The sequence below is a fragment of the Indicator indicator genome, chromosome 29 (genome assembly GCF_027791375.1).
Source record: "Indicator indicator isolate 239-I01 chromosome 29, UM_Iind_1.1, whole genome shotgun sequence".
In the NCBI taxonomy this organism is placed as follows: Eukaryota; Metazoa; Chordata; class Aves; order Piciformes; family Indicatoridae; genus Indicator; species Indicator indicator.
In genome coordinates, this window is record NC_072038.1 from 7,525,374 (window position 1) to 7,549,440 (window position 24,067).

At 50.5% G+C, this 24,067-nt stretch overlaps 2 protein-coding genes across 3 annotated transcripts in view; one reads left to right on the forward strand and one right to left on the reverse strand.

The window, feature by feature from the left end:
- Window positions 1-666: 666 nt before the first annotated feature.
- Window positions 667-2,621, reverse strand: NPTX1 (neuronal pentraxin 1). Its single transcript, XM_054393847.1, is given in 5 exon segments — window positions 667-888; window positions 1,000-1,179; window positions 1,291-1,535; window positions 1,959-2,202; window positions 2,298-2,621. Coding segments are annotated over 5 exon segments (1,215 nt in total).
- A 17,820-nt stretch (window positions 2,622-20,441) lies between these two features.
- RPTOR (regulatory associated protein of MTOR complex 1) overlaps window positions 20,442-24,067 on the forward strand; it is a 167,296-nt gene continuing 163,670 nt past the window's right edge. For both annotated transcript variants that reach the window (XM_054393726.1, XM_054393727.1), the window contains exon 1: window positions 20,442-20,603. In XM_054393726.1, the coding sequence (XP_054249701.1) occupies window positions 20,442-20,603 (162 nt within the window). The remainder of the gene's footprint in view (window positions 20,604-24,067) is intronic.

The window sequence follows — 24,067 nt, forward strand, 5'->3', positions numbered from 1 at the left end:
GGCTGCGGGTGGCAGGGCCGGGGGGACGTACCTGAGTGCGGCAGGTCAGGGAGCAGGACGGTCCTGCCCCGGGGGGTCCCGTCCCGGTGCCTGCCGCAGCCCGGGGCTATGGCTGTGGTGCTCCGGAACAGCGCCGGCCAGGGAAGGGAGCAACAGGGGCTCGCCTGGGTCTGGGGGGAGTGTGATGCACCCCCAGTTCCTGGGAGGGAGCAAAACTGGAGGTGGGGGGATGTTGCATCCCTCCCCCAGCGGCTCTGGAGGCATCACCCTCCCCAGGGGGCTTCAAGCTGGAAGGAGAGGAACCCCCGGGTGCGGGAGCGCCTGTCGGGGTCCCGCAGCCGTTTAAGGCGCTGGTGCCCGGGGGAGTGGTGGGTGGAGGCAGCAAAGCAGGGGCCCCGGGGAAGGGGGCAGGCGGGGGGGCGCAGCCGCGCCAGGCCAAGGCACGCAGGCATCGAAGGACGTTGGCAAGACAGAAACCAGAGGGTCATGGGGCTCCGGGGGTGAGTGGTCCCACTGCCAGGACATCCCCACTCCTTGGGACAAGACAGGTGGCTTTGTTCTCAGTCGGTTTTGCAAAAAAAAAAAAAAAAAAAAAGAAAAAAAAAAATGTGGGTAAAAAAAAAAAAAAGAACCCGGTGAGGAGGTTTCTCTGGCTTGTCCATGGCCCTAGTTGAGCTGGCGACAGGCCTCAAAAGTCCATTTGGTGGCCCCGCCATAGATGTCGATGTTGGCCTCAGCCCATGCGATGACATTTCCCGAGAGTGCCTTGGAGCTGCAGGTGGCCAGGCTGTAGACCTCCCCGGGGCTCAGCTTCCTGTCCCACATGTTGAAGTGGGCCAGCTCTCCCACGAAGGCCTGCGTGGCATCGAACCCACCACCCAGTGTGTCCTGCGGAAGAGCCACTGTCACTGGGGGTGCAGAGCTGGGCTGCCCCTTCCCACCCTGGAAGCACTCAGCCAAGCAGGGACCCCTATACCTGTCCCCCCTGCCAGCCCTTACCTGCTCCTGGCCCAGGACCAGGACCCCCTGGGGCTTGATGGGGTGGTAGGGTGCCAAGTTCTCGCCATTGCCAGTCTGCGTGCCATCCTGGTAGGCTTCCCACACACCGTCCCGTGTGGTCCAGGTGACACAGATGTGGTGCCACTTGCCATCGTTGATAACAAAGGGCAGTTTGGCCACCTGCAGATGATGGGTCAGGGTGGTGGGCATAGGGGTCCCCCACGCTGTCCTCCTAACCAGAACCACACCCCCTCACACCCTCCCTTCCCAGCACCTTCCTCAGGGCTGTACCTTGTCATTGATGAGGATCTCCATGGGGTTGTTGCCCCACTCAATGAGTACCAGCTCATTAGCCTGCCCAGGCACAGCATAGGAGAAGGGGGTGCCCATGCCAGGGGAGGCACTGGACTTGATCCACATGCAGACACTGAAGGCGTACATCTCGGGCAGACTCTTCTTCACCTTGGCATACATGTAGTTGGTGCGCAGTGGGAAGGTGAGCTGGAACCTGTCTGGGGGCCGGTTGTCCTTCTGGCCTGTGGGAACCAAGGCACAGTGGGCTCTGGCCCAGACCCCCTCTCTCTGCCCACTTTGGAGGGTTCTCCACCACCCACCACTCCCTCCCTCCCCACCCCGTTATGTAACGGGCCTTGAGATGGCAGTGAGGAGCAAATCCCTCCGGCACCGCTCGGCTGCCTAATCCCTGGCACGGGGCAGTACCCGCAGCATCCCCGGCTCCTGCCGCGGGGGCCCCGGGCAGCGTCTGGCTGCAGCCGAGGGCAAAGGACGATTCCAGGGGTGGTAAACGGGACGGGCTCAGCATCCCGCTCGACAGCGCTCCGTCCCCGAAGGATGCGAGGCGGAGGGGAGCGAGCACGGACAGCGGCGGGGCAGGGGGATGCTCCGGGACCCTGCTCCCGGTATCCCACGGGCAGCGGGGCAGGGGCAGCGCCCGGTACCTTTCTCCAGGTCGCTGATGCGCTGGTGCAGCGAGGTGAGGGTGCTCTCGATCTTGCCGCGCTCCTCGGACTCGTTCTTGGGGTTGAACTTGCCCTCCTCCAAGCTGTTCACCCGCGACAGCACCTGCCGCTCCAGGTCGTCGATTTTATTCTGCAGGATGTCCTTCAGGTTGTTGGTCTGGCTGGAGGAGTTCATCCTACTGAACTGCTGCAAGGGGCGAGCACAGGAGCGGGGCTGTTACCGCTCGACCCGCCGTACCGTACCCGGCTCCGCTCCCGGAGGCGGCTTCGCGGCTCCCCGCTGTCGCTCTTCCCGGGGCGGCGGGACGGAGCGCGTACCTCGAGGTTCTCCAGCCTGGTCTTCAGGGACTGCAGCGTCTGTCCGAGCTGGCTGAGGGTCTCGGCAGCGGGTGACCGCGACAGGTCGCCCATGGTGTTCTTGGAGAAGCCACCCTTCCTGCCCGCTCCGCCGCCTTTCTCGGCGGGGCTCGTCTCCAGCACGCTCTGGCTCTCGCACCGGCCCAGCTTGGCCGTCAGCTCACGGATGGTGTCCTTCTGGTTCATGATGGTCTCTTTCTGCTGCAGCACCGTTTCCCGCAGCTGCAGCACCGTGCTTTTCAGCTCCTCGGCGGAGCCGGTGCCCGGCGCGGTGGCAGCACACATGTCCCCGTCCAGCGGCACCGAGGTGCAGATGAAGCGCGTCTGCCCGAAGCCCTGCCCGCGGCCACGGAGGCCGAGCAGCGGCAGCAGCAGGAGGAGCAGGAGGAGGCGGCGGCTGCTGCTGCTACCGCCGCCGGAGGGCCCCACGGCCATGGCTGGAGCGGGTACCGGGGTTGGTACCGGGGCCACTACCGGAGCCGCTCCGCCGCTCTCCGCCGGGCCCACTGCGGCACGCGGCGCCTCTTATAGCGACCGGGCGGGGCTGCGAGCCGTGACGTCACGTGGCGCGTGGAATCCCGGCCGCGCGAGGCGGGGGTGGGGGGGACCATTAGTGAGTGTGAATGGGGCGGGGGGGGAGGGGGAGAGGGAGGGAGTGTGTGCTTGTGGGGTGTCTGGGGATGTGAGGGTGTGTTTAGGGAGAGAGATGTCTGAGATGTGTGTATTTGGGGAGGGGGGCGTTGGGGGTGCCTGGCTGCGCGTGTGTGTGCGTCTGTGGGAGGGTGTCTGGGGGGTGCGTTTGGGGAGAGGGGTGCCTGGGGGTTGTATTTGGAGAGTGGGGTGTCTGGGCTGTGTCTGGGGTGTGTGTCAGGTGTGTGTATATTTGGAGGGGGGTATGTCTGTGTGTGTGAGGTTGTGCATGTGTGTGTTTGGGGAGGGAGGCGTTTGTGTGTGTCTGCGTTTGGGGGATGCCTATGTATTTGGGGGTCTTTGAAGGGCTTTCTGTGCGTGTGTATTTGCGGGGGGCGGGTGGGAGTAGATGGTTGTGTGTAGAGGAGGTCGTGCTGCAAGCGGAGGGGGCGTGAGTATGTATTTGGGGAGTGTGTGTCTGGGTGCGCGGGGGTGTGGGAGTGGGTGTGTGTGTGTAGAGGAAGTCGTGCAGCGAGGAAGGGGCGGGGGAGTGGGGGACGTGGAGGGTGATACAGAGGTGTCCCAGTGACACGACGAGGGGTAATGGACACAAACGAGCGCAGGAGGTTCCACATAAACATAAGGAAAAAAACTCTTCACTGTTGAGGGTGGCAGAACCCCGGAGCAGGCTGCCCAGAGAGGTTGTGGGAGGGGTCTCCATCTCTGGAGGCATTTAAAACCCACCTGGACATTGCGATCCTGTGGGATTTACTCTGGGTGATCTTGCTCCAGCAAGGGGCTTGGAGAGATGATCTCCAGAGGTGCCTTGAACTCCGGCGTGCTGGGATTCTGTGACACAGGGAGTGTGAGTGCGGGGATGTGTGTGCGTACGGGATGTGTGTGCGTGTTCCAGGTGTGCGGGTGCATGCGTGGGTGCATGCGGGTGCATGTGCGGGCTGTGCGTGTGCATGCGGGGGTGTGCGCGGTGCCGCGGGGGTGCCTGTGTGTGCACGGAAGGCACCGCCCCCCTCTCGCTGTTGGTCTGTGCTCGTGGGGGCCCGTGTGCGGTACGCCCCAACCCCTCGCCACCTCCCTCCCGCCCCCTACTCCCCAGCAGCGCCAGTGGCTGCCGATAGCCACGGGAGGATGTGCTCTGGGGGCGGGCTCCGTGCCGGCGTGGGAAGCGGAGCCGTTGCCTCGCACCGCCCAGGGCTGTTCCTGGCATCTCGAGAAAGCGTCTCCCCACCACACACTCGGGCATCCCCGGTACAGCTCCCCCCAGCCCCTCGAGCAGGGCAGCCCCACGGCAGGGGAGCGGGCAGGCACCCCCGGGCTGTGATTTTAGAGACCTTTTCCAACAGCAACAAAAAATGTCTATGATTGTGTGATTCCATGATTCTGTGATTCTATGATTTTAAGACAGGGGGAGGCTGTGGGGCAGGGGCGGGGGCTCTGCCCCCAGCCCAAGCAGCTGGACCGCAGGGGCTGGCAGCCGGGAGGGCAGTCGGGTGATGGACTGCGGCCCCGGGTGGGTGCTGCTGGAGCACGGACAGACCCGGTGATGGCTGAGTGTCCTCAGGAGTGAAGTGCAGAAGGTGGTGTTGCTGCACAGCTCTGTTGTGGGTGTAGGAGAGCGATTGCTGCTTTTCTTCTTCCTTTTTAATCAGGAAAAAAAAAATCCTCAGGTAATACTTGCATCTGTCCTTGGTAGAAAGAGTTCAGAATTGCTGCTTTTCTCATCTTCAGCACTTCAGCCCAGGCCAGCTCCTCTTCAGTCTCGGAGAAGCGAGCATGCAGCTTCTCCCTGTGGTTGTTCCTCTCAGCCTTCCCTTGGCAGAGACACCTGAGCACAACGAGGACCATCCTGGCCACCGCAGCCCCAGTTCCTTGAAGCTGTCCCACCTGTTGGTTGCACCCTTCTCTTCTCTCTGTGGTATTCTGTTGTGTCAGGAAAGAGGTTTAGCTAGCAGAATGCCTGGGTAACTAGGTAAATTTGGTTCTCCCAGTTCAGTTCACTGCTCTACCCAACCTGCAGTGCAGCTGTCCATATGGCTGGAGTATTTACATAATGCCAAGTTATCCTGTGAAATACGAAGCAATTAATTTTGATTAGTGAAGGGGGTCAGTAAAATACAAAGGCTTTCAGTCCTTGAATCCTCAAAACATGAAATACTACCACTCCATGGTCCTTTCCGCTTTGTATCCATGCTCTGGCGTGGGCTTGATGAGCCCTCGCTGGGAGCTGGAGCACATGGAGCTGCTCACAGCAAGACCTGTGACACTGTGACTCAGTCTGATGCCTTTTCTGTTGCATGTGTTTACCCAGCCCCAAGAGTTTTCTGACACACTACCTTGACATCGAGCGTTTCCTGCTCAAAGGCATCTCAGCTGCCCTGTCCTCGTCCAGCAGTGCTCTGCAGGTTACAGTTCGTGGCCAAACCCAGAGGCTTGAGGTTGTCATGAGGCACAGCAGGAAGAGGATGGCAGTGCTGGCAACCCCCCTTTCCCCCCCTCCTGCCCCCTCCAGTTCTCTGCCGTGGCAGGGCATGGCTGTTGCTGCCCAGCCCAGGGAAATCAGAAGCAGCACTGGGACAAAAGTGGCCAAGATATGTGGAGATGTGCCAGAGTACTCAGCAGCTCTGTAGCACCTTCACTGGCATCCTGTAGTGTTTTCGTTGCTGCCTTCCATCAAACTGTCCTAGGGCTCACAGGCACTGCAGAGACTTCTTATTTAGAGCTTTCCTAAGGCTTCTGGTTCTCACCACTGATCCTGTCCCTGCACAGCAGCTCAGAGACCTCCCAAAACCATGAGGAGCTCACCTCTGCTGCTGTGTGCTTGGTTTCAGGAAATTCTGGGGGAAAAAAAATCTGCATTTCCACTGGGTTCTTCACTTCTGGCTTTATTGCCCTGGTTACTTTTCCTCCTATTTGCTCTCTGTGCTGTGCAGCATTTCAGTGCAATGGGAATGGAGCAGAGAGGAGCTAAGGAGGGGGGAAAAGCAGGGTGTGTTTTGCTGGGCAGACCAGTCCCTCTTTGGCGCTGGTTTGGTTGGAGGGTTGGCTTTGTTTTTCTTTTGGGTTGGGCTTTCTTTTATAGAAAAGGAATGCTATGGAAAGGCTGCAAAGACTGCAAGTCTAATTCTTCTGCCACAGGCAGGAACACAAACCAAAAATAATGTTACTGCAGGCAATACAATTACACCAGTGCAGAACTGGTCTGAGAGGCAGCTGAATTGGTGCCCACTTCTGTTAACATCTGTGTGGTATTGACAAAGTTGTTCATGTCACTGAACCTGTTTAACTAGGAATCTTTTGTCACCCACAGTACATTATGTTGAGAAGAGACCAAGGTGACAGGTGCAATAAAACAAGCACGCCGATACTATGGTGATGGAGACGGAGCCTATACCTGGGTAGGAAAAGACAACAAAGCTGCACCACAACAGACAAGCAAAATAGCCCCCGTGCCTCCTAATGCAAAGAAAGAGCTAGAAAATTTGATCAAGATTTGAGCTTTCCCAGAATCACTGAATCATGCAGTAGGATCTGTTATTGCTTTTGTAGATTTAGGAGCTGGATGGGAATAATGGAATAATGGAGCCCCTATTATTTTTAACTCTTCTCTTGCCTCTTCCAAAGCGCTCTCTGTAGCCAGCTGATTTATCGCTTTTGTAGCCAAAAAGAGCTGAGCACAGCTATCAAGGACCCTTGGAGATGATTTAGTTCTGTACAGGAGCCAGCAGGCACATTTGTATTTGTGATGGATGAGTATCATTTTGGACAGCCCAGGGTGCTCCCTCCAGGGACCCAGAAGCCCTGGCTCCCAGTGCCCTCTGCCACAGCCAGTTCTCCAGTGCAGAGGTGAGGATCGTAAATATTCGATCTGTTCAACACTAACCTTTGTGTGAGAACAGCAGAGTTACAAATGCATCAAGGACATTTTTTTTTTTTTTTAAGTGGACAAATCTCTCTAATCCCAGGAGCTGGAGCCCTAGGGAGCAGGCAGTGGAAGCTTTCTCTCCCATTCGTGCAGCCTGCTGTACATAAAACATCTCCTGTGGGGTAATGCTGATTCCGCATTTAAGTCTCCTCTGTGGAGTGGGAACAATATGATCCATTATGGGATGGAGACAGCTTTGTGATTGGGAAATAGTAATGGGTAGACTTCACTTAGTGAGAAACCCTGCTCTATTTGTTTGTGCATCTAGCTGATACGCAGCTGAGCTGTTGGTTGTGCCTGTCCTGTCTCTGAGGTTTCCTGGGAAATTATCTACTCCAGCCCCTGCCTGCACACCCCTAGCCCCAACACACTTAGAACAGGATGTGGCACTGGCTACGGGGCTGTTTTTAATATAAAGGTTTGTTCTCAGGGACAGGCTTTCTGGTCACACTCCCACCCTGCTCTCCCTGTGGAGCCCATGCGTGGAAGGAGCAGGAGCCTCTCCAAAGCCCTTTGCTTAAAGCTGTGGGACAAGGGGCACGGAACCAGCACAGATCTCTGAGCTGCTCCATGGTCAAGTTTGCAGAAAAATGTGCATGCAAAGTCGTTTTTTTTAATGCCTTCTAAAATCTACAGCTGTCATTACAACAGCTTGAGCATGGTGTGTCTCTAGTACAAGTACTGTGTGTGAGTTGGAGTACTCCCTTCTGTAAAAGGCAAACACTTTGGTCCAGAGTTTGGGAATTTGCTGCATTTTGCTGCAGTCTTTCTTTGCAGATCTCTCCCTCTCTCTCACACACATGCATTCACTCTCTCTCCTTTTTTTCCTTCCCTTCCTTTCATTGTTCCCATCTCAAAAGTCAGTTTTGTTCTATATTGCCTGACATTTGCATCCAGTGAGGAAGAGAAGGAGTGTGTTCTTTGTACTAGTAGGTCTCAGTGATGCTGTAGGGACACAGATTCTTTCATTACAAATAATTAATTTAGCTACATATTGCATAACATCCTAAAAAGCTTTCTAGGGCAATCTCATGCTAGCTGGATGCACAGTTCCTATCAATATTACATTACATTTGGGTACAACAGTTATGAAGTTTCATTAAAAATTTAATTTGTGGTTTAAAACTGCAGCATTCCCTTAAAAGTGTAGCAGAGAAACCATTTTGGCTGCTTGTGGACTGATCTTGCATTAGCCAAAATTGCAGGGAGAGATGCAGAAGGGGCTGGGTACCGTGGTGATATTCCTTGCCCAGGAATCCAACGGGCTGGACCAAAGGAGGGAGGGAGCTTGGGCTCAGCACCTGGCTGTGGCATGTCCTGTTGGGCTCCTGCCAGCTGTGAGATGCTTTGAGTATGAAATGAAGCATTAAGCAGTGTCTGTGGTTAGCAGCCACACACGAGCACAAGAAAAGGCTTTACCCCATTCCCACCACACGCCATTGCAGCCACGTGCACCCGTCTGGGGTTAGTTTATGTGGAAGAAGAGGGTAACTTCTGGGAATGCAGAGCAAGAGACATGCTGTGCCCAGGGCTGTGGGACAGGAGCTGGTCTGCCGCTTGTGCAGGCTCCTGGGGAGCTGATGTGAGCACAGGAGTCCCAAAGGAGGGAATGTTAATGGCTTTGTGGAGATCACAGACATCCTTCTGCGCTGTCTAATGCTGGTGTGAATTAAAAATCTCCTTCCCGTCAGTGAAGTTTTCTTCCAGCAGGAACTGGGAGACGGGAGGAGGAATAGGGCCCAGGATCATGTTTTGTTAATGAGGTTTTGTTGTGACGTTTCAGCAGCAGATTTGAATGGAGGAAGGTTTCAGACATCCCACATCCGCCTCTCGGGCTCAGGATTGATCAGTACAGTAATTTCCACCCCTGTGTGCACACACACACGTCAGAAGAACCAACAGCTTTCCCTTCTAGACCATCCCTCAAGTCATTTTTCAGCTTTCTCAGCATTTACCTGCTGTAAAAGAAAGCTGGGTGCCAGCTGTGTGAGGGATCTGAGTTCTTCAGCAGGACACAGACCTCCCTGTCCTGCCCAGGTGGTGGGACTGGACCTGCTGCTCCTGCCCACAGCCTGGGTCGCACTCAGGGAAGGTCCCATCTGTGAGCACAGCACTGCCCATGTGGGCTGCACAGAGCCTGGCCTCTCACCAAAGCACCCACAAGTGACAAACTGGGAGTTTATTTATTGTAAGCCCCACATTTGTCATGTTTTGCCCTGTCCAACAAAGGAGGGAAGATTTGTAACCAGAGTGGGGGGTTTCACAGGGCAGCACCATCCTGGTGGTTGCTGTAGGTATCTGCAAAAGATCATTTCCCCTCCCTCTGGGGAGGATAACAATGGGGAGTGGGTTCCTAAATCCCTTAAGCTTCTTTGATAGCTTCAATATTTATCTGTAATCCCACTGGTGCTTCTGAGCAGAAACAGCCCTGTGTCCCTCTTGCTCTGGGGCTTCTTCCCACCTTGCAGCACACCCTCTTCACAGGAGAAAAGACAAGGCAGGATGAGAAGGAAACATCAAAAGCCAGCAGCACTGTTGGTGCCCTAGTTTTTTTTTTTCTGTGATTATTTATTATTTTGCACAGTCTCTTGCTCTCTTTCTCCTGTGCTCTCTGCTCTGTTCTCTGAATGTATCGTGGTGGCTTGACCCTGGCTGGCTGCTGGTGCCCACCAAAGCTGCTCTCTCACTGCCCTCCTCAGCTGGACAGGGCAGCGAAAACACTACAAAAGGCTCATGGGTGGAGATCAGGGAGATACTCAGTGATTACTGTCATGGGCAAAACAGACTCAGTTTGGGGAAATTAGTTTAATTCATTACCAATCAAATCAGAGAAGGATAATGAGAAATAAACCTGAATCTTGAAACACCTTCCTCCCACCTCTCCCTTCTTCCCAGGCTTAACTTTTTACTCTGAATTTTCTCTACCTCTCCCCCCTCAGCAGGGCAAGGGGAAGGACAAGGAATGGGGGTTGTTGTGAATCCATCACCCCTGTCTCTGCTTCTACTTCCTCTTCAGGGAGGGAGGACTCCTCACACTTTCCCTGCTGCAAGTGTGGAGTCCCTCCTTCAGGAGAGAGGTCTCCATAAATTTCTCTAATGTGAGCCTTTTCCATGGGCAGCTCTTCTTCATGAACTGCTACAGTGTGGGTCCCCTGTGGGGTCACAAGTCCTGCCAGCAACCCTGCTCCAGCGTGGCCTCTTTTCTCCTCAGGTCCAGGGGTCCTGCCAGGAGCCTGCTCCAGTGTGAGCTTCCCACAGGGTCACAGTCTCCTTTGACATTCTCCTGTTGTGGTGAGAGGGCCTCCATGGGTTGCAGGTGAGTTCTTGCTTTCTCTTGGAGCTGGCTGGCATTGGCTCCATCAGACATGGAGGAACCTTCTAGCAGCTTCTCACAGAAGCCACTCCTGCGCTACCAAAACTTTGCCAAGCAAACCAAATGCATGAATGCAGAGACTGGACATGCATCCATGCACACCCTTGGGATGGAGTTGAAGGGAGGATGGTGGTAGGGCAGGACAAGTCTGGAGGGAGTTCCAAGTGCATACAGGGCAGATGGATCATTAGCCTGGGTCAGGAAGATATGTGTGCAAGTGCAGGTGGACATGTAAGCCCAGGATCAGGGAGCTGGGAGCTCTGTGTTGGCATCTGCTCCCAAACAGGGAGAAGCTGGAGCAGAGATGAGGAGGTCTTGGAGAGGCAGGAAGGAGGAACATTCTGGTCTCTCACAGTGGACAAGAGATATGATTGACTGTGCTAAAGTCAATTTGTGTTTGTGCTCATGATGATTCTGAGTTAAAGCACAGCAAGGTTTTAAGGACAGACAAAGATGCTGTAATGCATTAGGAATCCATGGCATGGGAGGGCTGACCCATGTGGGGAGTGTAGCTTTTATTGGGGGGGGGAAAGGCTTTGAGGACATGGAAGATTCTTTTCTGGCAAGGATGCCACTAGGGTATGTTATTGATTCCTGCTCAAGTTTTCAGGCTGAAGAAGCTGCAGAGATAGTGAATGTAACTGGAATGGCACAGAAGCTGCTTCCAGGCAGTAAGTGAAGCTGGAGACGTTTTGGCTGGTTTGTGGAGCTGGCGCTTCTTGAGCTGAAGATGCAAGGAGTGGCAGGAGTCCAGGGGGTCTGAACCAGAACTGGGGAGGCAGTGGAAGCTCTGAAACACTCTGTCTTTTAGAGATGAAAGATGTACTCACAAAACTCGGGGCTCCTTCCCACCAGGAGCAGAGCACATTTGATTATTGGTTATAACATTTTGCAACACCAGAGGTGTGGTGCCATCCACTCTGGAGAGCATCAGCACTGCCCTGCTTTGCTTGTGTGTAGTACTACTGGTGTCAGCATGTGGCTGTGGGGCTGATTGCCTTTTGCTCTTAGTTCTTAGGGCTGTTCTGCATGGAAAATGCAAAATAAATCGAAATGTGAACCCAGAGTCTTCCAGCTATGCTGCACTGCTTCCAAGGAGAGAAACTCTTGGTGTGGTCTGTGGAAGTGGAGGAAGCTACTCCTTCTTGCCACATCCTAATGGTTCAATCAGCAGCTTAGTGGGAAGTCATTAGTGTACTATAAATTCACACTTGATATTTATGTAGTGCTTATTTTACTTTTGTTTTACAGCTGTATGGATGCTCCCTGGTGTAAAGGGCAGGAGGAGAAGTTTGTGTGTATGCTCATCTCACTTCCATTAATGATAATAAGACTAGGCACGTTGTTTCTTAGAAACCTGCTGAATTTCAGCAGCTAGCACATCAGCCATGAAACCCACTAAGACTTAGAAAATAGATCTTGATCACTGTGTCTCTCTGTATCAAGAATCTGAATTTGCACTATCCTAGGCATAAGGAAAAGGCTTTGATTGATGTAATTGATGGGAATGGTGCAAAGGGGACTAGAGAAATATGCTGATTCTGCAGGTAATGACATTTCCTAGGCGTAGGAAGAGATTTTTTTTTTTGTTGTTTTTCATCGTCTAAATCAATGTTAGTGCTCAACACTACTTGAGCCAACCCAGACTGTATTTTTCCATTCAGGGTCGGTTGTAGTTTTTTTTGTTTGTTTGTTTGTTGGATCCCAAGTCTCCTTGCTGTTCTCTCTTTTATTACACATCATAAAACCAAACCGTAGTGGTTCTGATTCTGAAGCAATCTCTGCATCATTGTGCAGGGCATTTCCAAAGGCTGCTCCATGAAATAGCTTTCACGTTCCCAAGCCCCAGAAGAAGACAGTAAGAACTTCTTGCCAGGTACCAGTTCAGCTCTGGTTAAAGGTCCTGTGAGGTCCTTCTCTGCCCTCCGTGGGAAGGTATGTTTGGCAAGGTGACTGCAAAAAGATACACCAGGAAACAGGCTTTTGGTCCTTAATGTTTTTGAGAGGCTCAGAAGGAGCCAGCAGAGTTCACTGGCTTCTATTTGTAGAGTTTTTGGGGTGGTTTTGTAACTGAGTCAGAGCTGATACTGATCTATAACAGGTCAAGAGTGTTTAAGGAAACATTCCTGCTCTTAATAAGGAGAAAATCAGTGAATGTCTCCTGAGGTGACATCTATCATGTGGCTTTAAACACACATAGCCTGATAACCTAGCAAATTACCCAGATTGTGAGGAGACAAAGGGAGATAATGATAACAAATGAGCTTACATTTATGTACCACCTCTCACCGAGATGGATAGCAACGTGCCCGGAGAACTCTATTAACAGCTTCCACAAACCACCTAATCTATTGTGGCCCCAAACAGGATCGAGTGCAGCTTCACTCAGGCTGTATGAGAAAAACACCTCTGTCAAGCAGCCAATTTTTGTCACTCTTCGGAGAGGTCACTCAAGTCCTCCCTGTGCAGGTAGGAACACAGAAATCTTTACATTCATTGGTGAACTAAAGCCACCCTTGGGGTGAAATGTGGCTGTTGCTTCACAGCCTAAATTGCTTCTGACTTCCTTACTTTTGTCCCAGCATGTCAAATACACTCATTAACTAAACTCTACAGCTACTGATTCATCAAGAAACTTGCCCTTTTATAGTTCAGTGGTGGCAAAGAGAAAAGATAGAACTCCCAAATTTCTGCTTTGAACTGCTGCATCACCTCTTCTTTCTTTCACCAAGGAAAAGGAGAGAGAGAAATATTTCCCCTGATACCAAAACATTTCTTCCACTCAAAAGGTGAGGAGAGGCTTTTTGACCTAGTATTTATTCTGGCCTTTTCAGAGAAGAATCCCTGCCATATTCCTAATGGAGTGCTCCTGATGAGCACACAACTTTGCACCCTTCTTTTTTGTCTCCCATAATTTTAAGGCAGTGTGAGTGTGTTCATGACAGCACCAGGGGCTTGGGGCGTGACCAGCATGTGAAGTGCTCTGGCCATGACATGACTCTCAGCCCTCTCTAAGTCCCATCTGCATCTCCTCTGCTGCTGATTTCCTCTGTCAGCCATGGGATGCTCAAATGTAGGTGGCAAAGGATTTTTGGAGGGACACTCATGTCCTTCCTACAAGGTAGAGAGGTGGCTGCTCTGCAGATACTGTGGGGTGGCCCTGTGTTGATCCTTCATAGGGATGTATACTCCCCATCTCTGGAAGCAAAATGAATTGGAATAAGACTCAGCAGCCCTGTAGTGGTTTCCTTTGTGTCAGATTTGAATCAACTTTCTGTCCTCAGTCTCCTCAAGTTAGTTCTTGTCCGGGCAGGAAAAAGCCTCAGATTCTCTGTTCCTCCTCAGTGCCAGCCTGGTCCCTGTGCTGTGGGTGAGCTGCTTGGAAAGCAGAAGTTGCAGCATCAGTTATTGATGAGGCAGTGTTTGGTACCAGATGCCTTTGGCAGCAGGCAAACAGTGCTCTGTTAAGCCCAACCTGACAGGTTCAACTTCTTTTCTCACCAGCACTGGGGCAGTCCCAGTTTGAGTGCAGGTTTCCCCACCCAGGAGGTTTTAAAGGAGTCAGGAAGAGTGTGGCACTGCTAGGAATAGACTCAGCAGTTCTCTTTCTTGCAGAGGGAGGTGACTGGGCTTCTTTTACGAGACAGTCAATTTTATGAATCATTTTTTGATGTGTATTGGATTTGGCACGTAACATCAGCCACCCCCTTCTCACCTGCCTCCCAGTCCCTTCTTCCCCAGGCTCCCATTCCTGTTTCCAGCCTCAAGCCTTTGATTCACATTTACTGGAAGGAGAGAAGCGTGGAAGCCTGTGTGGTGTGCATGCGTAAATAATAGAACTGAAGTCACAGTTAAAAATAGATATTCTTCCTAATAAATATTTCACCTCCTGTATTTAGGATATAAAACTCCCCTGACTGAAGTGTTAAAACAAACCTTGTTGTTAGCTCCTAAGTGCTTTAAACAACCCTGGCCATGGCTGTGCAAATAGTGCTTGGCTGAGGGGCTGCATAAGGGGAAGGTGAATTTTCACATCCACACACATACAGACAAATACCTACTCTTAAAACCTTAGAAAATGTAGCCCTCTGGCTAAGGGCACAGACCTTTGCACCTGACTTTGAGTCATTTGGTGACCTGTGAAGGTGACTAATGAAAATTAAAGATAAAACTCTCTCTTGATGTTTATGACTAAAGGTCTTCTTTTCATCTCTTTCTTCCTGTCCAGGAGTAGAATTAGAATTGGCTGGCTGAATAAAGCAAAGCAAAAGACACTGATAGAGACTTGATAGGAGCATTTTTCATTAAAAAGAGTGACAGGTGGAAGAATTTGTCTAAGTTCTGCATTTTGGTTTGTAGGACATGACCTGTTCCATGAGGGTAGTGGAACACTGGAACAGGTTGCCCAGGGAGGTGACTGGGGCCCCATCCTTGGAGATATTCAATGTGATGCTTGACATGACTCTGGGCAGCCTGATTTAGTTGAGGATGCCCCTGCTGAGAGCAGAGGGGGTTGGGCTAGATGGCCTTTGGAGGTCCCTTCCAACCTAGACCATTCTATGACCCAATGTGCCTTACTTGACATGGTGTTTCCACTCCCCAGGAGCAAGGGGTTTACATTGTCACTTCAGTCAAGAACAGATGTACTGAAGCAGCTTTATAAAAGATAAAACTAGGATTAGAACACAGGGATCTGAAAGACAGTGAGCTCCCAGATGAAAGACAGTAGGTGAAGTTCTGCCTATGAGCATGAGTGTGTCAAAGGGAAAAACTCAGCCTGCGGGCAGGCAGATGTGGGAGTGCCATAAACCAACATAAACCAGCCAAAGCACCTCCAAAGGGAGCAGGAGCTGCAGCACCACCCTGCACTTGTAATTACAACTTCCTTGGTGTGGAAATGCATAGGAGGAGAACTTAACTGGGCATTTGACTGTAGGACTCCCACATGCATTTTCAGAGCAGTAAAACATAACCTGGCATTTCAGACTGAATGTAGTTCCCCTTGCTAGGCAGGCAAGGACCCAGGCAATGCAGCCAAGTTTAGGTCACAGCTCACTTCCCCCTGTGTTTTCTCAGATGAGTCACCCTGCCAAGCTCTATTGACTGACTTGACCAGATCTTTATCCACTCCAAGAGGAGGCCAGGTGCTTTACTCAGAAACAGACACTGCCTAAAATCACACAACACGTGCAGCAGGCTAACAAATGTGCTCTAGAGAAAATGACAGCAATTTGGATGTTGCATATGAGTTATCAAGAGCCCACTGACAGCATAGAAGGAGCAGGGTATTTAGAGATCCATCTGGGATAAGGAGCTGCCTGGATAACTGCTGCTGACTTGGATGAGTGATTAGGAAGCATGCTTAGTAGATTTTCAGACTAAAGCCGAGTGCGCCTAGAGCACCTTAGAGAATGGGACTGGAATTAGAAGGGTTTGGACAAAGTGGAAACATCTAAAGGACATATGGAAGAAGTTCTTTACAATGAGAGTGGTAAAATAGCAGAACAGGTTGCCCAGGAATGTGGCTGGGGCACAGTCCCTGGGTACATTCAAGATCAGCCTTGTTGTGGCCCTGATCTAGTTGGAGGTGTCCCTGCTGACTGCAGGGGGGTTGGATAGGATGACCTTTGAGGATCCCTTCCAACCTGGTGCAATCTGTGAATCTGTAAAAAGATTTAGTTTCAGTTCAGTATGGAGAAACAAGGTGTTCTCTCTCCCACTGAGTGCAGCAAAGAAGTACCTGCTTTAATTTAGGATGGAAATCAGCTGTCAAGGGCACATCGCCTGGAGAAATTACGTAGTCTCCATCACTGGAGGTCTTATGAGCCTGTGATACTGTAGGAATAAAACCTGAGCATTATAAACTAAAAAATCAGAACATTAAGAAAGCCCTCCCCCAGCCCAGCAGGAGAAGCACATAGATAGATTCTGTACTCCAGTAGCATGAAGCTTGCCACAGCCTGGTGATGTTGAGACATTTTTTTTTGCTTGAGTAAAAGCTGCAGGATTTCCTCTGGCATGAAATGAACCAGGACCTGAGAGTGGACTTCGGAGTGAAATGAAAGAAGTCCAGGGAATGGCATCACTTCTAACAACTGATTTTTTTTTTTTAATGGAGATATAAATGGAAGGTTATTTATGTCTCTTTAGTTTTGCCTTGCTGAGGCTGAAACAAGGTGAGTTGCTTTGATCAAGTCGTAGAGCTGCAAATGATCAGAGAGCCCAGGACCACCATCCTGAAGGTGCTCACCATCAGAGAGCAGATGCCATCAGTGCTGGTTTTGAACAAGCCAGGTGGTTCTGATTTCCATCTAAAGTTGCAAAATTAGGAATTCAAGTGGAGACTGACCTGCGGCATGTGTCCTTTAGAAAAGGATATTTGTGAGGCTTATTCAGAGATCTAATAAAGTTCAGACAATTTTTTTTCCTTTCATGTGATATTTACTGGCTCTGGTCAGTTCACAAATTCCTCATTATAGATTTGCTAAACTGAAATGTTATGCCCTTTTCATCAGGCATTACAAATCACATGTGTTTAGCATGTAGATGATGTCACCCCAGCCAGGTCTCAGAAGCTGTCATGAGGGCAGCCCCTCTCCTTTGCTGAGGTTATTTATGGGTGCTCTACCTCCTGCTGGTCTCTGTGGCCCACACTGTGCTGGCTGGGGAAAGCAGCAAGTCACCCCTTGGGCTAGGGTTGGTGGCACAGCCAATCTTCCTGATAATCCTCTCGTCTGGCTCTTCTGCAGTGTCCCAACAATGCAACCCAAATCCTTGGGGTTGCAAGGGCTCCATCCTGAATCACCACACAGAGACAGGAGGAATACTTGTTGTGAAAGCTGTGAGGAGAACCTGTGTGCAACCCCATTACCAGCATGGGAGCTGGCCCTGGGTGTTCTGCTGCAGAGGACAGAGGCTGGTCACATAGCCTGAGTGGGTGTGTGAACCTCTGAGCATCTGTGTCCACAGGCATCCCCAGAAACACCTCTGGTTTTCTTCTTCTGTGGAAGCTTGTATACAGCTTGGTCCTGTACAGAATGAATGTGGAGGGCTGCTGAGCCAGCACTCTGCACTCTGTACCCTGCAGGTCTGAAGAACCACTTATGTGCAGGGACCTTCTCTCAGCCTTTTATTCGAAGACAAGAACAATTCTCATCTGCCAATTTCATCTGTTATTCTGTGGAGAATCTGGGGCCAGGGGGCTGACCCTGCAAGGAAACTGGGGGCCATGCTGCCTTTTGTATGGAGAATTCTGGCCACAAGACAGGATGTGATTATGGGACAGGGAGTATCTGCAACGGGAACAGCCAAGTGGGGAGCCACAGGTCTAGACTGAAGTGCTCCTGGGAAGTGTGTGTGCCTGTGTGTGACAATGGGAGCATTGCAGGTCAGAGCTGATGCATTCAAAGCTGTGTGGGAAGTCTGCAGAGAGCTGGCTCTTGCTGCCTGGTTCTCATCCCAACAGCCAAGCTCTGCTTTGGCTTGACTCTGTGGAGTTTTCCTCCTGCCACCTTCCCCATCCTCTTTCCCCTAGAGCCCCTGACAGCTGGAACTGAGCAGAGATGCTGGCATGGATGGGATAAAAGTTCCTGGGAGCACTCAGAGCCTCAGGGGTGCAGGGCAGTGTTTCAGAGAAGTCCCTGAAATAAAGGGGTGCACAGGGGATGGGGGGAACAGACAGCTCTTCCAGCACACTTGGTGGACCTTGCCTGGCCAACTGTGAAAAGATATGGTCCTTATTTTAAATAATGACCCTTCTAAAGATGCAGGCATGGGAAGCAAGGCAGATTTGTGCTCTCTGCCCTCTGCCAGCTGTGTCCTTCAAAGGTATTTTCACCAGCAGCTCCAGAGGCTGCACACCAGCATGTTCTGTTGGGGCAGGCACGGACTCTGGCACACACTCCCCAGAGCTGTCGGGAGCTGGGATTAGTGAGCTGTGCTGCCCAGCACAGGGGTCCATCTGTGCAACCACAGTACTGGATTAGCTGCCCTGGGTGCTCCAGTGGCTGTGATTTATTTATTTTTTTTCCCCCAGGTGGTGTGTTGGGATTGTTATTCTCGTCTTGTGTAGCTGCTGCTGGTATGAGGAATTCATTAAAGGTTAGCAGAAACACAGCCACAAGTGCTCTCCATGCCATGGCAATTCATTTCTGTAACAATCATGTAGTTATGATCAGCCATCAGTGCCTGTAAAGCAATGAATCAGCTCAGTCAGGAAATCGAAGGAGCAAAAGCAAATGCTGGCCCCCCCACAGCCTCCAAGAAACATTTTCCAATCTCTCCTAGTGAATGCTCTTCATGTTTAAAATATTCCATGAAGGCAAACACACTGAAAACGTTAATGAAAATGAATGTGATTCCATAAAAGAAGTTATAAAAGTGTTCTTGGAGTTCTACTTTGAAGTAATTTTAAACACGTTTAAAGTATTACAAATATGCAGGCAGTTGGACTTGGTTACTGCTGAGAGCAAACACTCGGAGGAACTTCATTAGGAGCAGTATTTGATATTCATTAACCTTTTTATTTGATGGCAAAGAGGATTTATTCCTGAAATACTACACCTGCCTTTCCTCATACTTGGGAGTGAACATAAATCAGGCATAATTCTATGGGAGTCTATGGCCCAGTTTTACCACTCTTTTGTGGCTTCAGTATAAATAACCACACAACTGGAAATGAAATAAGGTTCAAGAACAGGCGCAATTGGACCAGTACCTGTATCTGTGTGTGTGTGTGTGCATTGGGGGAAACCAGGACACCCCAGTTCAATACTCATGCTGTCAGAGCTGGGAGCCTGACATGACAGATTTATTTTTATCCTTAAGAGGAAGATCATCAAAACTGTGATTATAGGGCAAGACTGTCTGGAAGGCTGGGTATGTTGTGCAGCCAGTCTTGTGCTGCTGTAAGTGATGGAAACCTTTGATGTCTTTGTATTCATTCTTTGCCACCCCAAAGGTAATCAATGAACTTGTCCCTTCAGCGCTGCGGGAGGGGAAGTCCCTGGAGGAAACAAGAACACCGCACCCCAGGGCTCCCAGTGAAGAAGCCCGTCGTGGTCACGCAGCTTGGCACGGTGGTTAACAGCAAGAGCAGGTGGCGTGGCTAAAAGCTGGTCCTTGTTATCCCTGTGTGCAACAGGGCAGGACTTAAGCCCGCAGCTCGGCACAGACGTGCCCGCTGCCCCCGGGTACCAACTGCGGCTCAGCCCCTCGCCTTCCGACCACCATGTCAACCTCTCGGGCTTGTACCCCCGTGGGTGCCTGTTTGCCCTTGGAAAGCCTTTTCCCCACACGCAGCCCCAAACCTGCCCACTCCATGGTGCCCCCTCCCCGGGCAGCGCTGCTGCCTGGCCGGGCACTGCGCGACGCCGACATCTTGGGGCCGCGCACGGCAGGGGAAGCGCCCGACAAGCTGGGGACCTTTGCCCGGGCCGTTCCGGCCTGCCTCGAGGGAAAGCGACCAGTTTTAAACCCTACGGCTCCCGGGAAGTGCTCCGCGAAGCTTCCTGGAGTCGCCCCGGCCCGCGTTAGTCCCGGGACAGACCGCGCCGTCACCATGGCAACAGCGGCTGGCGCGTCGCAGCCCGGATTGTCCCACGCGGCGGCCCGTAGCGCGGTGCATTGTGGGCCGGAGGAAGATGGCCGCCTCCTTGATGTGGTGGTGAGAGGAGTCGGGCTTCCCAGCGCCGCAGGACGAGTCTCCCCTTCTCCTCCCTCCTTGTTCCTTCCCGCCTGCTCCCGGTCCGCAGCTCGCCGATCCGCTCTTGGCCCGCCTGTGTGTGAGGGAGCTGGGAGGCGCGATGGGCCGGGCGCGGCTCCCGCCGCAGAGAGTGCAGGGCCCGCGGGGCTAGAGGCGCGAGTGGAGGCCCGGGGCTCGGTCCCCGCCGGCACCTTGGCCCTCCGCAGGGCCAGAAAACACCGCCTTCCTCGGAGTCCGGCCAGGACTGCTGTCCGCGGGCAGCAGAGGAGGAGGAAAGTCGCCGGGTGGAAAGCACTGTTTCCCCCGGACTCGTCCTTACCTGCACACCTGGGAGAAGAGCCTCCCTCTGCCCTTGCCCCGTCCTCCCCCCCGCCAGCACTCGTCGGAGGAATCCCTCGGCCCCCGCTCCCTACGGGACTGGAGATTGCTGCTCACTTGTTGCCTGGCGCTTCCCCTCTGATGGAGTCTGAAATGCTGCAGTCGCCTCTTTTGGGGCTTGGGGAGGAGGATGAGTCTGACCTGACTGACTGGAACTTGCCTCTGGCCTTTATGAAAAAAAGGCATTGCGAGAAGATCGAAGGCTCCAAATCTTTGGCTCAGAGCTGGAGGATGAAGGACCGGGTAATACTCAAGGACAGGATGGATTTTGGAGGAGGAGTAGGGGGGAGGGGGCAGGTGTTGAAAAGGGAGGAGTAAGTTCTCCCCCCTTTTACAGGGATGCTAAGTCAAGCAGCAGCCCATTTTCAGCTGAAACGCTGGGTAGCTGATCTGATAGTCTGACTTGCCTTTAGTTTGTGTGCATGTCATGTGGTATTAGGGGAAGTAAACATGCAGCTGGATCAAAACTACTAATTCCAAGCTTATGGTAATACACTCCTTGAGTAGCTCTGTCATTTAAGATCTTTAAATGAAATTTGTGTCTTTGGTGCTTTTAAGGGAAGACAATAAAATTAACGAGGTTTTAAAGAGCTCTCTGGACCAGCAGGTTAACGATGCCAGCACAAGGTGCAATAAATGTAGTCATTACAGTTGTCTAGTGGTGAAGATGCATGGAAGCTTTGTGGTTTTGAAGCTTGCCACCAGCATGTTATGCGGAATATAAAATTAAGGCAGTCTTTGTGTGTGTGTAAACTGAGATTATTTGATTTTGGAGGCAGGAAATAGTTATTGGGTGAAGTACTTACTGTATTAAAGCAGGATGCTTCTCTCATGTTTGAATCCCTGGGGCATGTTAAACTGATAAAGCCAAGTGTGTCAAAGAAAGATTCCTGCCAGGGGAGGTCTTGAATCCTGCATTTCATCCATGTCCTAACTTAAATGTTTTGAGTTAAACAAACAAAGGATCTAAGAAATGCCATGGATAGTCTGCTCCACTCATTCTGTTCTTGGAATCTGCTTTGGGTTACAGAATTCCTTAGGTCTCAAAGTTGTTTTGCTCAGAATTTTGTGTTTGTAAATATGTGTGAGATTTTCTGGTGGCTGAATTTCTGTTAAGTTTAAGATCTCCCTTGAAATGCTATGGAATAGCAATGGAATAACTTGGGAACTGCTATTGAAACTCCATTCTGTAATTTCTTTCTAGAGGCATGACCAGGCATGAAGATGCTAACCGTCAATCTAAATCTTCCAAGAGGGATGTTTGCCTCAGTGGTGATAGTGCTCAGAAGTGCTGGGGGAAGCTCTGGCTGAACCAGAATTGTTTGAGTGACTAGAATCATGCACTGAAAACTTGACTTGGCAGATCATTCATGGATTGAATTGAGATTTTTTTTTTCTCTAATGTAATTTAAATGAGCCACAGAACACAAAAGTTTTGTGATATGTCTTCTTTAAAGGGTTTTGGCAAAGAAGGGATTTGTCTCTAGTAGACTGTGGAGGTGTGATGAGCTAGCTTGTCTATTTTAGTGATCCCACTGCCTTCCTGTTCGATTATTTCCTGATCTGCACAGTTGTCGTTTTCTAAATTGGGAATGACATTGGCTTGATCAAGATGATCAATAGGTTGTACAGCATAAGCATGAGTAAAGTGGTAGTAATCAGCTATCTTCTCTGTATTCATTGTTAAGTGTTTCATGTGCATGCAACAGCCAAAGAGAATCGTGTCAGTGAAGGTGAGAGCAGTGGCTGCAGGGACAGCCCAGTTCCTACCATCCTTCCTCCTAGGGAGCTACAATTTTTTCTTCTGAGTCCTCTGTTCTGTGCCTGGTGTGTTTCTCACCAGGCACACTGCTCACTGTGAATGAGCTCAGTGAAATCAGGCTCTGGATCATTCTCCAGGACACTGAGCCTGTTCAGTGGAGTTTGTCCAGCAAACCAAGTGTCTTGATAAAATTGCAGGAACATGAGATTTGTGGCATTTTAATTATGAAGTATTTTTGAATAATAGTGTGTGGGAAGATATGCAAGAATCTGTCAGCCTTTACTGGCAGGAAGTATTCTGACCTTTTGTTGATTTTTTTCTTTTTCCTTATTCTGATTTCACTTAACTGCCTTGCTGTGTACTCTCTGGCACTATAAATTAATTATTCCTCTCATCTCATTGTTTTAGCTATCTTTAGAAAGTTTCCACTCTTTCTTTTTTCTCTGCTTTAGATCATTGTTCCCCAAAGTCAGAATTTTGTGTTGCAGCCATGCTTGTTTTGGTCAGTGTTCAAGGCCTCTGGTGTCTGTTTGTAGCTGCTGATCAATTTAACAGCGACATGCAGTCACTTCCCCACAGTCTCAATCTGACTGCAGGTCTATTGTATTCCCTTCCTTTTTTCTTGCCTCTTGGCTCCTTTTTCCACAAGCTAGATCTGATTGATTTCAGATGTGCTCTTATGCTTTTGAAAGAGGTTGTCTTGAGGGCTGGAGGGGGTATACCTCTTGGTGTGAGTTGAGAGTGTAGAAAGCATTCCATTGTTTAAAATCTGATAAATTAACTTGTCAAAGCTTAGGTTGGGAACTGTTATCTCTGTTTAAACACATGAACCTATCTCTAAATCAAGAAATTAATAGAATGGTTTGGGTTGGAAGGGATCTTAAAGAACATCTAGTTCCAACCTCCCCATCGTTGGCAGGGACACCTTCCACTAGCCCAGGTTGTTCAAGGCTTCGTCCAGCCTGGCCTTGAACATCTCCAGGGAGGAGGCATCCATGACCTCCCTGGGCAACCTGTTTCAGTGTCTCACCACCCTCACTGTAAAGAATTTCTTCCTAATCTCATGTCTAAATCTCCCCTTCTAAAGCTTCAATCCACTCACCCATATCCTATTACTACAATGCCTTGTAAAAAGTCCCTTCCTAGCTTTCTTGTAGGTCCCCTTTCAGGTGCTGGAAGGCTGCTAGAACAGGTCTCTATTTGCCTGAGTTGCAGGTAAATCTGTGACATTTTTTCCCGCTATGAATCATGAAAACACACAGACAGTGGTGGATTTTGTCCTTACTCATCGTCTTGAGTAGTCTTGGGGTGTGATCCCAGCTTTACTGTAGTTATAGGAAATGATTCACTAAGATTTGGGAATGAAACGGCTTTTTTTTTTTTTTTCCCCATCTTTCTTCATTGCTATAAACCCCCAGAGTTTATAGGAACCTGAAGGTTGTTTAAAAGGCAGAAGTCTAATAAGGGGGAGGAATCAAATGAGAAAAGCAATCAGTGGTAAAGCTAGATAAAGTAACTGAGCACTCACTTGCTTCCTCCCACCCCCTTCATCCAGCAGAACTGCTCTGAAAACATTTAATCCTTCGTCTCCTGCTTTCGTGGACTTCATATGCCATCAAAGTGACACTGCTTTGATCTATTATTTATTTAAAGAATATTTTTAACAGAAGGGGTTGGGACTCTGCTTTGTGTGTTGAATTAAATCTCACAGCCTGGCTAGCAAGCGAGTCATAAAACTTGATTTGAATAAAAGGATGTCAAATGCACAAAGTTTTACTGACAAGTTGCTACTACATTCAGAATATTTCCATGAAGATGTGCTGTGCTTATCTTGATGTCTAAACTAAGCAGAGAGCAACAAAGGTGATTGCAGTAGTTTTACATTAACCTTTCTTTTCCCTTCTTCCTTCACATCTTGTTGAGTGAGAGTTAAGTCCTATTTTTA